We start from the raw sequence: 14,052 nt of genomic DNA, 5'->3' as shown, positions 1-14,052 counted from the left end.
ATTATTTGGAGGGGACAAGTGTTTATTATTAAATAGAATATGCTTTTCAAACGAAACTGACTTTGTGGTTAATTTTAGAATAGCATAACTTTTTTATCAGTGTATGGATTTTCAAATGTTCAGCAGCATCATGAGAGTGTGTGAGTATGGCATTACGCTGCTTTTAGCTACGTGTGAGGAATATCACTTGGAGGAACACCAACATAAGGCGTCAAGTGTTGTTACCAGGTGGGGAAGGAACGTATGCATTGTGAAAGGAACCCGTTAACCAATCGGATACCCCACTGCTCCGTACATGCATATCCACTGACACGTCGTTACTTCCAGCTGAATATATGCACATGTACTGGTCCATTTCGACAGTAAATAATCCAAATGACCAGTTTCACTATGATATAATCTCAGGTAGTACGGCCTCTGACATAAACCTTACATCAATCCATGAACTTGTTACTTCTGCCACGTACGTATCCTAAGTATAGTTAGGGAAGTAATGATGTAACAAGGTAACATACTTTTGGGTTTTTTGTTTAACGCCGCACTCAGCAATAATCCAGCTATATGACGGCGGTCTGTAAAGGATCGAGTCTGGACCAGACAATTCAGTCATTAACATCATGAGCATCGATCTACGCAATTGGGATACGATGACGTGCATCAACCAGGTCAGCGAGCCTGACCACCCGATCCCGTTAGTCTCCTCTTACGACAAGCATAGTCGCCTTTTACCGCAAGCATTGGTTGCTGAAGACATATTCTACCCCGGATCTTCACGGGTCAGGTAACAGACTCACCATATGGGATCGAACATAAGTCTTATTGTATGTAGAGCCTTTATTACCGGATACTGGTAGGCGTCGACCAAGACTGTGACCTGGGATCCCGGGACTGTATGTCCCGAGTCCCGTGAGTTGACTGCCGCCCCGTGTCTCATTCTTGTACCACTACAATTACTAGTGTGAAGTTTTACACATGCCAGTGAATGCATTTACCGAAGGACGTACCGCATTCTGATTGGACAATATAAGCAAAGACTATCATACAATTTCATTTGAATGGACATGAATAAATTGACTTTACCTGATTGACATTTATGCTTATCTATCTATAATGAAGCCATGATTAAATTGCATGACAGGCGACATGTTGCTTGTTGCCATTCAGCAAGCCTTAATTACAGATGACAGACAACGTCACAAAGGACGGACGGGTCAAGCTGTGACCCTTATTGTGTCAGGTGAGGTGAAATTGGGTTTAACGTCGCGTCCAGAATTATTGCACATTTATAGCGACGTGCATGCACGTGTGTGTATGGATGCGAGTTTATTCCGGACTGATGCCGATTTATAGTGCTAGCCCACTGAGACACCATGCCGCAGTTTAACATGAATACACCACTCAGACCAGTCCTTGTTTTAGCCCCTTAATGCCGAGCGCCAGACAGGGTAACAACAAGTACCATCTTTTAACGTTTTTTTGTATAACGCGGGTGGGGATCGAACCCCGGACCTTCCGCAATCCGGGCCACTAGACCACGGAGGCGGTACCTTATTGTTCGAAGTCAGTGCGCCAACTCTGCTAAACGATAAGGTTTTACTTTAATTTTAATTTTAACATTTAACTAAATATTTCTTTATGCTGGGAGGTAATGTAATTCTGGATGTACATTTTGTAAACGTATACGCGTAAAGATAGCTGCATGGCAATAGAACGACGTGGAATTGTCTTGAATGAATTATGTTCATATAGGAGACCGCAAACGTGTTGTCTGACGATACGCCACGGAAAGGTTGTTCACCTGACCTATCGTTTACCTTCATTTCACATGGGGGGATAGGCAAAATAAACCAACCACAGCAGACAAAAGCTGATATTGAATCCTGATGATGTACACGAGCGCTTGCTGAAACGTGTGTGTTTTTTAAAGTCGATGAATCGTTGTTTGATAATGCTTTCCTGCCAACACAAATAGACAAAGTGCCGGTGTGCTATTTTGTTAACGTCCGATGAATAGCGGGAGTTTCGTACTGGTTCACTAGTTTGCGCGGCGTCTGTGGGTCTATATGTATGAGGTTTACATCAATACCCATATCCGAAAGATTGTGCATTCAGATGGGTTTTTTTCTGCTTTGCTTTGCATTAAAGTAAATGTTGTCACAACTTTAGATAGTATTCAAACGGATGTGTATTAAACATTCAATATTAGTTATCGGAAAACGTACTGTGATCCTATAAACGTTATTTCTACGATATATACCTTTTTGGTGAAATCATCACGAAGTGAGTTCCTATCGCATAAATACAGACGTGAAGACATCTCCATGCATCTTATACCCCAAAATTTTTGCCACGAAATTGTGATAAGGCTGCAATATAACGTTACCAGCTAATTAAACATGTATTTCTAATCCCCCCGCGCAACACCCCCCCCCCCATAAAAAACAAAAACAAAACAAAAACAAGGTAAAAGAAAAAAAACACGTGTTTCATCCATATGCCACTCAGTAATACCTGATAGTATAAAGACAGATTTTAAGTAAATGCTCTGATGTTTGCAAACGGAATGTGTCACTACATATGAAAACTGCTGTAATCGTGTGTTTGGATGAGTAATTATATAAAAATAGGTCGATTTGACCGATAGTAAATGGAGGTAAATGATAAAAACACTATTTTCGTCTACCTTTCATGATAGCTGATGTGCACGCATGCTATTGCACTTTTTATACAATAAAAATAAACTATTTGTATAAATGCGTGGTGATTTGAAATCAACATTATTGCAGCTACATCGCTGCGGTGGTCTGACAGTGACGCAGGTCATGATCGTAGACGGTTTTTTCAATGTAGTGAAATCCACGTGCACACAAACCAAGATTTATAACCAAGGCGAATTTGAGATAAGAACAGAGGATCGGTTGTACTGGAAGAGACGACAACCACATAATTAAAAGCATGATCAATTATTCACAGATATTGTAGTTTAATGTCTCGTTATTAATTTGTAATTCTGTTTTCATTGTTAAGATACGTAATGAATTAGTATGCAATGGATTTATCTATCTTCATATTTTTATAGACATGGGTAGCTCCGTTGTCCAAAGGCGCCGCAATTCTCTGTTAATCGTGTCAGGATCCGCTCAAATCATTTATTTCCCATAATGTGGACATTGGCCTTCCAGGATCAAATATGTACTCTTGCTGGTGGGTTTCATCAAAGTGATAAAAGTCAACGACCTGCATCTCCTTGGTGTTCCTACTCACATAAGTTGACCGGTCGTGATAATATTATAACTAAAAGTTCTCTTATATATAAAAACTCACTCACACATCTATGCTTCTAATAGACAAACATCCCTTAAAGCATGGCTTCTAGCATATCGGTAACATATACATGTATAGTCGTGTAACAGCATTAAACATGTTTGCAATATATTGTCTATGACACATGTATGTTTCGTGAAGACGTGTCCTGTTCCGATACATTTCAGATGCATTTTATTTATACTCGATCGGGGCATATTGAGTGATTGCTATAACTATATAAATGGATGTTTACATTTGTGCTCCCTCCATCTCATTCACTACTTACCATGTGGACTCGTAAAGGTGCTGAATAACGATCACTCCTTCCATAAAGAACATTTACCGAAGCATCCACAGACAAACCTGACACCAGAATTATTTTATGTTTTGATGTTAAATAAAATGTCCACAAAATGCACGCTTCGTGATGTAACATATTAAAAAAAAGAGAAACCGTTCCTTTTTTAATTGATTTTCCCCGTGTTCTTTTAGTGATTTGAACTTGATTTAGTTCCTCTATTGATTTTACCTCGGTTTAGTTCCTTGATTGATTATGACTTGGTTTAGTTCATTCTACGTCCATTCCAGTCTATAGTCCCATTGATTGCAAGCATAAACCACCTCTGTTTTAATTAACGGTTGTGTTACGATGCGTGTTTCTTTGTTGTCATGTGGATTGCCTTGAGGTAGTGTAGAAGGACGGTAAGTGCTTCCAGTAGGTTGAGAGGGAAACGTCACTTACGTTATTCGTTTTACTTTTAATGCTGATTATGTGAGCGCTCTTAGATTAAAATGTCAGCGTTGCAACCTTCATGTCAATAGCGCTAGTGCTGTTTCCTTATCATTTGTCCGTGTTTCAATATATTGTCAGAACGTACTCATAGTATATTTTCAAATAGAGTCAGTGCTTTCACAAAGTGTTGGCGCTTTCGCAGTATGATATTTTCTGTAAGAAAAAAACGTACAGCTTTATGGATAACAACTTCCGGTTTATGCTTTCAGCGACGTGTCGATGTAGATACTTACACCGTTATCAAGCTTGAAGAATCTACATCGAAACGTCGCTATATGCAATAAACCAGAAGTTGTTATCCTTAAAGTTGTACGTTTTTCCTTACTTATTTTGCCAACTTCTAGCAAGCCAAGCAAACAGTTAGTTGGTATTTTCTGTGTTTTTACAAGTTACCAGTACTTACCGGTACAGGTCGGTCTGATGTGACCCGTAATGGGATGTCCTCAGATCTTTGTTTAGCGGTAGCGAGAACTAAGATCTGGTTTTAATGAGATTGGGAGGTGTTGGAATATTGCCCGACAGTAAACCAAATACGTAAACTAACTAAACAAATACATCTTTCGTACATTTAATAGAGTGAGTCGGGTGCTAAATATTTTTTAACATAACCCCTTGGAGGATGACATGTTTCTGCCAGCGATCATGAAGTGGCTGGATCCCACTGGTGTAGAATGCTTCCTGCTGGTGGTGTAGCAAATCCCCTACAGCAGAAATAATCCTTGCCAGAGAATGTTTCTATTCAATTTCGGAAAGAGGGGGAAATCTAACGCTGCTAAATCTGGTGATTGTGGAGGATATTCAAAAATTAAAATAAATATCCAACAAACTTTTGTTCTGGTAGAACAACCCACCTTTAATCATCTTTTCACGACGTTTAACTTTGATATTCTCACGCAGTTGCGAAAGCATATTTGCATAATATTTACCATTAATGATCTGGCCTTTCGGGAGGTAGTCCAACAGAAGGATTCCTTTGAAATCCCAGAAAACCGAAGATATTTGCCTTCTTCACAGCAGAATACGTTAGATGTTTCCACTGCTTTGACCGTTGTTTAGTTTCTGGCTGATGGTAGTGAACCCAAGACTCATCTATAGTTACACATCACTCAACACTGGGTCTGCTTCAAAACGAGGCAAATTCCTACGGGAGATGATGGATCTGGAGAGTTTTTGACCATGAACCGTAGAAGCCAGAGTGCTGAAACCTTTGTCATGCCTTGTTAATTCCTCTGAATGTTCTCAACTATCTCATGCGTACTGTATTGGTAATGTGATACATTCTGATTTGTGGTGGCAGTTGAAGGTCTTCCTGATCGTGAGTCATCTCAGTATTGTACTTCCCCTACCCACTTCCTATCTGAAAAGGAAGGAGCACCGTCCCATAAAAAAAACAATTTTGAAGCCATGTCCGCATGGATAGCTGGTGGAGTTGAAGATCTTTATGACAGCGCGGTATCCAACAGAGAATACCTAGTCACTTTGATGCCTGCACAAATATGCTGCCTGGTTGAGTATTTGGTCCAAATGCAGCCTGTAAGCATGGACAGTACTGTATCCATTACAGAAAAACTTACCGTTTCAGACACCTCTCGTTCATATTCTACTACGGAAGAGGACGGGGGTGAGTTATCATTTAATGTTTCCAATGGAACTGATAAAACGGTTAATCACTTGCCCGATGTCGCGTACTGCACGTCGTAAATTCTGTAGGATAATCATGATCGGCATAAAAACTGACAATAAAAAAGACGACCGATAATGACCAGGTTGGTTGGTTGGTTGGTTGTTTTACGCCGCACTCAGCAATATTCCGACTATATGACGGCGGTCTGTAAATAATCGAATCAGGACCAGACAATCCAGTGATTGACATCATGACCATCGATCTACGCAATTGGGATCGATGGCATGCATCAACCAAGTCAGCGAGCCCCTGACCACCCGATCCCGTTAGTCGCTGTATTGCTTAACCACATTCTTAACATGTATTACCGATACATGAATGTACATATTGGTTCAAGCTACAGTGTGTTTAATAAAAGCGACCAATCCATTTCCAAAATCATCAGAAATCCATTGCATGATTAAAAGCATGTTTTTATTAAGCACTGTCAAATAGTGCTGATTCCAGATGATCGCGAAGTAACATTTCTTATGCAAGTCATGCTGCCTTGACATAACTCGACATTGAACGAAGCACTTTACAATGACGCTTGACACTTAAGGTGTTACAGTAAGAGACACGAACTTTCTGTTTTTCCAAATTGATTCCATCAACGGCGTCACTGATGTCCCTAAACCGATTACCCGTTGATAACACTGGGGAAACACAAGGGCTTTTTGCAATACCAGTAAGGCTTGTTCCAGTCCAAGACATCGACTGCTGAGATGTTCCTAACGTTTATTTCGCCTGAAGAGAAATATACCCAATTATTGTGGATCGATCTGGTGTCCATCTCGACACTGGGCTGCCAACGAGATCATTCGCAGACTCCTTTTACCAAGCACATATTGTCACTGGACAAATTTTGAAGCATGGGCTGCTTCCTAACTGCCATTATCAGCATATTGAAACGGGCGAGGGAAGACAGTACAGGTCCTTGATTTCACAATACTGTTCGAATACGGAACATTCGACGCGTAGGCAATAATAATGAAATTGGTCCTGCTTATACACCACAGCATGTAATTTCAAGACATTATGGACAACCGAGTAACTATAAAATTAATCTATTCAAGCGTTCTATCAAGAGTACTATACACATGTTCAAAATGCGATGAAAAATTGATTCCAAAGTCCTGTGTACCCCGCAGTGATAGGAGTGGAAGCGACGTCAGACCGTCCTAACTCACTGCAATTGCATTGGTCCTCTACCGATATAACAATCATTATTTCCAGGGTAGCATTTCTACCTTTCCACATTATTGATGCATATTTGAAAGAAGAAAAAGCTTGTGAACCTTCTTATTTTTATTAAATGTGATGATTATATAATTTGAAAACAAAGTCAATATAATCACGCATTTTAAAGCACTTTGAAGGCCATGAACATTGATCAAAAATATAATTTTGAGAATAAAACTGGCGAACCACAAATGAAATGAAATTCATACATCTGGCTATACATCAAATCGATTGATAGATTTGATAGGAAGATTTACTATATAGTGTTAATGAGAAGACACGATCAGAGAGTACTGTCGTGACCTACGCAAGGTCTTGTTACACTGATTCATCAGATGTGAAAAATTCGTGTCTTGGTGAAGGGCTTGTACTTTCCTTCTCTGAGCACAACTGTGACTAATGGTTCAATGTTCAACACCCTCGACCACAAATTACAATGCACTTCACCAGTGGGACATGAGAAACCAATAAAATCTGGAGAATCATTTGGAAACAAGAACACTGACACCCCCGGGGTTAGATTGTCATTTACAGTGCAAATATGTTGCGGAAAACCGCCAAGTAGATTTGAAATAATAGTCACGTTAGGTAAAATGGGATCAGCGTGAAACAAAACCTTTTGTTACAAGACTTTGCCCATAGCTTGTGCGCACAACCATACAGCGCACAACCATACGAACTTGATACCAATACCTAATAAAACATTAATAGTCTTTTTTAACTGATATAGATGAACGATGTTGCTACCACGCTTGTAACCTAGCAACGAGGTAAGATAATAGTTAAAATCCGCGTCGTTCAGGGAAAGAGAACGGACAAAACACAGAGAAAATCGAATTTCACAACGATATAATGTCAGTGATTTAAACCTCACTGGGTGTATTATTATCCCTGAGCCTGATACTTGTTACTGGTATACAAAAGTCGTCATATCTAATCTACTTGTTTTGGGTGGCTATGGTACATGGGAAATCGTTCGACGTGACCAAAATGTTTATCATCATCGCGACGTTTGGTATCAATAATGAAATAATACAGACATGGTTTGAATATCATATTGCATCAAATCAGTCCTTCATGATGCGTGAATAAAATGTTACAATCATCTTTGCTTTTGTCAGTGGTGTCATTAAGCAATGGTTCTGGATAACATGCCATTAATTACAACCGTTCAAATTACGCTGGTTCGATGCATCCAGCCATTGATTTGGTGATAATGCCTTTTGTATTCAGCAAGAAGATATTTCTCTATGAATGATCGACGTTGGTATTTGTACGAAGATTACTGCCAGGTCGAATGGAAACTACTACCGCCTCTGGATCTTAAATATTTAAAAGCTTTTATTCTTGTTGAATGCAAATACACCGATGTTTAAGGGAGTTAAGTCCTTTATTGAATGCCACATGCTGTTCTTACACTCAAACGACGTTAATACATTTGATATCATTCCCTTTTTCATAGCAGATATTGTTTAACCCAAAGGTTACATGGAATATAATTGAAACTGGTTGCCTTCATCATTATATAGAAATGTGTGCATTGTACAATTCTTACACCAAATCGATACCAGTTAAAATAATTAATTTACTGGAAGAACGAAGCAGCAACACGGTTGTGCATGTATAGAATCTTCCATATGTCAAGTGCATGTATATTTGATATATATCCTTCACAACAATGTGTTTCGTCTTTCTTTCTTTGGAACTTTGCCGCTCATATTATATTACAGCTTTTTATTGCTGTAATGTCTATTTGACACTTTCTGCTTTCCGTGATACTTTTCTTCATACATTTGTGCCCTCATGAACTGTTTTGCATCGCAGGTTGTTTAAAACCAACGCTGAACTCAAGGCCTTGTTCACAAGCTTTAAATTCCTTGAGGCTGAGGATGACCTGCGGGAAAACGAGGCTCTAGAGCACCATGCAACTCTCGTCATGACAACGCTGGATGACGCCTTTTCTCGTATAGATAACTACAGCTACGTCACAGAGGTCTTACTAAAGACAGGGGAGTCCCACAGGAGATTTAGAGGATTTAGATCAGAGATATTTTGGGTAAGTAATCCGAAGGTTATCCTTTTAATTATCCCATCTAGTACTCATCATTCAAAAGATGCTGTAAATACCGATAAGACGAAATGCCAATTATTTAGGGTCGAAATGCCAATCATTGAAGAATTCAATATGCAATGTGTTTTATATATTCGTCTTAGTTCCAGTTCCTAGTTCTAGTTCTATTAATTCGATTCGTATCGAAGAAGAGAGGTTTAACACCGCTTTCAACAGCATTGCAGTTATATCACGGCGACAGCTGTATATGGGAGGAAAGCGCAAAAGGATGCATGTCTCAGACGTTTACCTCTTTTGTGCTGACAAACATAGAAACACAATCGGGGCGAACCGGAATTCGAACCATAGATCACATGTTTCTGACTGCCAAAGGGACGCAATTCTGCACAGCAAAATGCAGCGCCTTAGACTACTCGGCCACCCTTGTCCCCTTGCCAGATGATAATGTTACAATCGTTTGCAATCGTCTAGGAAAGAGTCTTAGTAATGACTATCTTATCAAGGGGATATTGTCATATTCCTTCATTCATGTCAACGACTGGCAATACATCTGTCGACCAGAGCTGTGAATTCGAAGCAGTCTTCTATCAGTTTCAGTTTAGAATCCCTTTGCGCTGCTATCCCACCTCGATGGCCTCTGTTTTATACACGTTAACACCACTGGGAGAGCAGTTTATCGCCCTTGTTGTTATCAATATACTCTGTTTCGCCTGTTATCCTAGCCTGCGTATGATGTTTTCAGTTTAACAGAGCGGTTAACCATTTCATGACGTGTAAACACATTTGCAGGAAGCCACACGTCGCTTTGTAAACACCCGATGTTACAGCACTATCGGCATAATCACATTTACTGAAACCTACAAGTGGGGTTTGGGGCGTAAGTTCTGATAGCTTTGAAACCATAAAGCAAACAGGAAGACCTCATAAGTAATCTAAGCGATTTATATGCAGGTTGAGATGCTCTTGCGTTGTAAAAATGATGTTGTTCGCCCATTACAAGATGTCACGCGTAGATACACGGTGGGATACATTTACTTCAGGAAAGGGATGCTGAGAAAGAATACATATTTTACGTTTATTCGCAAGCTGTCATAACATTTTCCAATTATTATGAAAACAGACTTTGATAGTGTATATAACACGGAATAACAAATCAAGCTTTAAGCTGGATTATGTATACCGGCATCCCTCATTGTATATGTTTCCATTGCCAACATTGATGTGGCTTCATTGAGACCTAGTTCTCCTTAGTTCCATCCACTGTTCAAGAATTGATTTTCGTGACCGATTTCGAACCAATTTCTCGGTTCCGGGATTTGATAATAGGAGTAATGCAGCGACAACCCGGAGGTTAAGGCAGTATCTAGGTCAAGCAAACATACTTGATCGCGCTAAGGGGGCCTCAGACCTTGGTGATGAATGTGTACGCTCTGTAAATTTGCCGGGTAAGAGTAATTAGTTGATTTTCAAAGGCCAGCCATTTCTCAGATTCTGAAATTAAACGAGCATAAAGGACGTATAGAAGCAAGTATTTTATTGATAATAATTAAGACCCCTTCGTTGAACATGATGGTGCAATTATATGTTTGATAAATGAAGTTTTAAAATTTTCAGTTGAAATAGCACGCCATGTAAATGTGAAGGAATCTGCGATATTGCATGATTTTTATAACCAACTGTAAACAGATGCTCTTGCCTGGAAGGCTTCTTTCACGCTCTTCAGTATACCCAGTCCCCGTAGTGCTAAATTAGTTAATAATGGTAACCTCGCATAAGGTGCCCATGCTGTTGCAATATTATATGTTTGGATAATGAAGTTTAAAAATTGTACCCTGCACAAATAATATCGAAACAAGAATGCATTGCGTTTTTAAAAGGTTGAATGTCTAAAGCATCTGCGAGGCATGGTATTTCTAACAACGGTAGACAAACGCTTCTTAGACTAGATGGGTTTTTTCACTCATGACAGTTTACCATATTCCTGCAGCGCTAAATCTGACACAGATATATCTGCTAGACATAGGGTGAAATGAAACATATAAGATGCTACCAACATAACTCGATTTCCTGGAAAAAGGCAGCTGCCGAGGGATATGTGTTATCTCAGTCGGTGATCAGACTCAGCCGAAGGGATTCCTACTAGTTAGGTTAACACCATAGTTTAGCCAGTAACGTCCATTAAGTGTATCTGCTTAAATGCACACAGCGAATTTGCATGTCTTTAGGGTATTGCAAAAAACCAACAATGTGTCTGACGCTGATTAAAAATGCGACGAGAAACTGGTGTGTCAATATTCTCACATAATTTACTAGCAGTTTTGGCCGTACCTGTTTCTAATACTAGACCCACGTATTATGGATATGAACATGTCAAGATCCATCGATTTATGTAAGGTATTTATCAAAGTGGGTGATTGGGATATTTTTTGGTACAATGTATTTTGTTGCACGTGTACGGTAACTTGTATCGAGTTGATTTGGGTAACAAACACATTATGACACCATTTTTCTGATATGTTTGACCCAGCGAGAGGGGATGTTTGTTACCGCGTTTAGCAGTACCTCAGCCTTATAACGACAAAGGATACAACAAATCGCTTCACACACTGTACCTCAATGGAGCATCGAGCCTGATTGCGCGGCGTGAAAAAAATCACCATGATACCAAGACCTTGACATTTATCTATTGCCAATTTATATTGTAGAACGAATATTTATCAATGTTTTATTCCCGTAGGTTAGTAGAAGAAGACAAAAGCATCATAGCTTCTTATGAGTTGAAATATCTATAATAGCTACATTCGTTTTTAATACTCGGCTAAGCATCACCCAACTATATAGTGCTGCAAGGTTGATAAATACATTTCAATACCATTAAAGTCACATGCTTCAGATATAACGAACTGTGTTGCGGTTGCCCAGTGTCGTTTGATAGGTGAATGCGTTAGCTGGTTGCCAAGCTTCTAATAAACCCGTCACATGTCACACAAACAGAAGTGCAGCCATTGCAAATAACACAGTTTCCTGAGAGACACATAGGGCTTCTGTTACTGATTTGTGACCATTTCGACTCACGGATCAGGACCGTCTCCTGGTCAGCGCCAGGTGTTGACGTTGAAACATGCTTTGAAAATGTGTTGATTAAATTTGTCCAAGAATAGCAGTTAGTGACGCCGAAGAGCGAAATATTTCTTCCTTCTGTCGGTGACCGATGGTTTAGACATGAGAAGGCTAGAGGGGAATGGTCCTCCTCCGTTTAACATGACGACAGAATAACTCTCAGGCGCCACAGTTGTTTGATAACCTTCGAGGTGCTAGAATAACGAACAATCCAGAGAATTGCAAATGACGTTGTCTTTCGTAATCTGAATAGCCGAGCATTCCTATTCAGGAATTGGTGATGGTGCGTTGGGTCATAAGTTGGTTCAAAAAGCTGATCACCGATTACCGTGCAGTCACTATCGATACATCATCAATAACCTTGTTCATTCCATCGTGCTGTGATGCCTGTCCTTCGTGAGTGATAAATGTTATAAGGATTCCGAGGAAATGGTTATGAGGAGTGACTGAACTCATGTGATGCTGAAAAGATTTCGGAAGATGTGCAAAGGATTTATATGACAATTCCGTGGTCCCACCAGTCTCAGGCGAATTCTCATAAAATGAATATAGGGTTTATATGGTTATTCGGAATGCTCACAGAGTAATAAAATGGCCTCATGTTAGAATATTTAATGCAAACCTGCAAAACAGCCACAACTCATTCGGTCACTCGCAAATGTATCAGAGTGCTACGATTGAAGTGAGTTTTCGTTTTTCGAGAGTGACCAAAGAAGGGGGAAAATCCAAGAGAATTTATTTCTATTAAAGACGATCGAAAAGCCAGTATTTTAACTTTGTCTGGTATCATCACTTTTGGATAGTGATTCATGCTCATGGTATGGTCAGAATTGTACACGCGAATCTGCTTTTGGCAGGTATTTCTTTTGAATGGAACGGATTTGGTCGCTTTTATTTACAATAGTCGTGGCTCTAAGGTCACCTAGTGCAACAGTGCCCTCGTCTGTTTTTGCTTTTTGCAACACCAGCCCCAAATCTACAACCTATGCGCTATTGCCACCCCATCCCACCTAACCCAACCATACCCAACCTAACCGACCCCATTTCTGCACCGACACCACCCAATATACACAATCACATCTCAAAGCTTGTACGTTAATCACGAGGTTCAAAATACCCCACTTTGTAACGTCTGTACACAGAATGTGTTCCATAGGGATATCAGGCTCCCAACAGCAATTAAGACAGGTTAGTTATTCCATTAATAAAATAAAACATGAATGAAGGCTAACTGATGACGTCATCAGATTAATGACGTTACGTCAACCTAAGCATCCTCTTTGCAACACAAGCTTATAGTGTGAAATGCTCGGAAACCCTTGGCACATGTTCAACATTCTTGGCCCTGCGAGCTGTCTTGAATTGTGAAACCTTCTCGGAATACTATTTTCTCCTTGTAATCGGTTTACACAGCCAGTAAACGTTTCTACCGACTGAGCGACTGCCGATTCGAATGTAATGCCTCCTTAAAACGTATTTCCCTAGTTGAGCATGTTAGATAATAGGGTTGGTTCAAAATTTGATTTGGTAAAGCTTCAAATAAACTGAGAATTGGGTTTCATTGATGAAGGAATAAGGCGGCATGACTGGCGCAATTGCACAACCAGCTCAACATATTCCTACAAAAGGGCTCCTCGTCATCAAAGAACATTTTACAGAATTAAAAGAACCGAAGTCCTATTAATAATACAAAGTATGTTCGAGTGTTTTCATGCTGCTTTTGTTCCCCTCGTCTAATTTTTATCTCTTGTTTGCCTCTTATACCCTATGGAATCTGTTTCGGTGTATATTGGAGACTGAATATTCTCTGGCTTTGTATTCTTGTGAAATTCATTTGCTTTGCTCCTGCTCGGCAAA

General features: G+C 39.7%; 1 protein-coding gene across 1 annotated transcript in view; it reads left to right on the top strand.

Annotated features, from left to right (window-relative positions):
* Window positions 1-14,052, top strand: part of LOC124152463 (neuroglobin-like) — a 63,204-nt gene that overhangs the window by 37,154 nt on the left and 11,998 nt on the right. Inside the window, exon 2 of the mRNA XM_046525406.2 lies at window positions 8,829-9,060. Within this exon, the coding sequence (XP_046381362.2) occupies window positions 8,829-9,060 (232 nt within the window). The remainder of the gene's footprint in view (window positions 1-8,828; window positions 9,061-14,052) is intronic.

The sequence above is a fragment of the Haliotis rufescens genome, unplaced genomic scaffold (genome assembly GCF_023055435.1).
Source record: "Haliotis rufescens isolate VD_foot unplaced genomic scaffold, xgHalRufe1.0.p SCAF_74, whole genome shotgun sequence".
NCBI classification, from domain to species: domain Eukaryota; kingdom Metazoa; phylum Mollusca; class Gastropoda; order Lepetellida; family Haliotidae; genus Haliotis; species Haliotis rufescens.
Note: the sequence above shows the minus strand (reverse complement) of the source record. Positions and strands in the feature narration are given on the sequence as shown.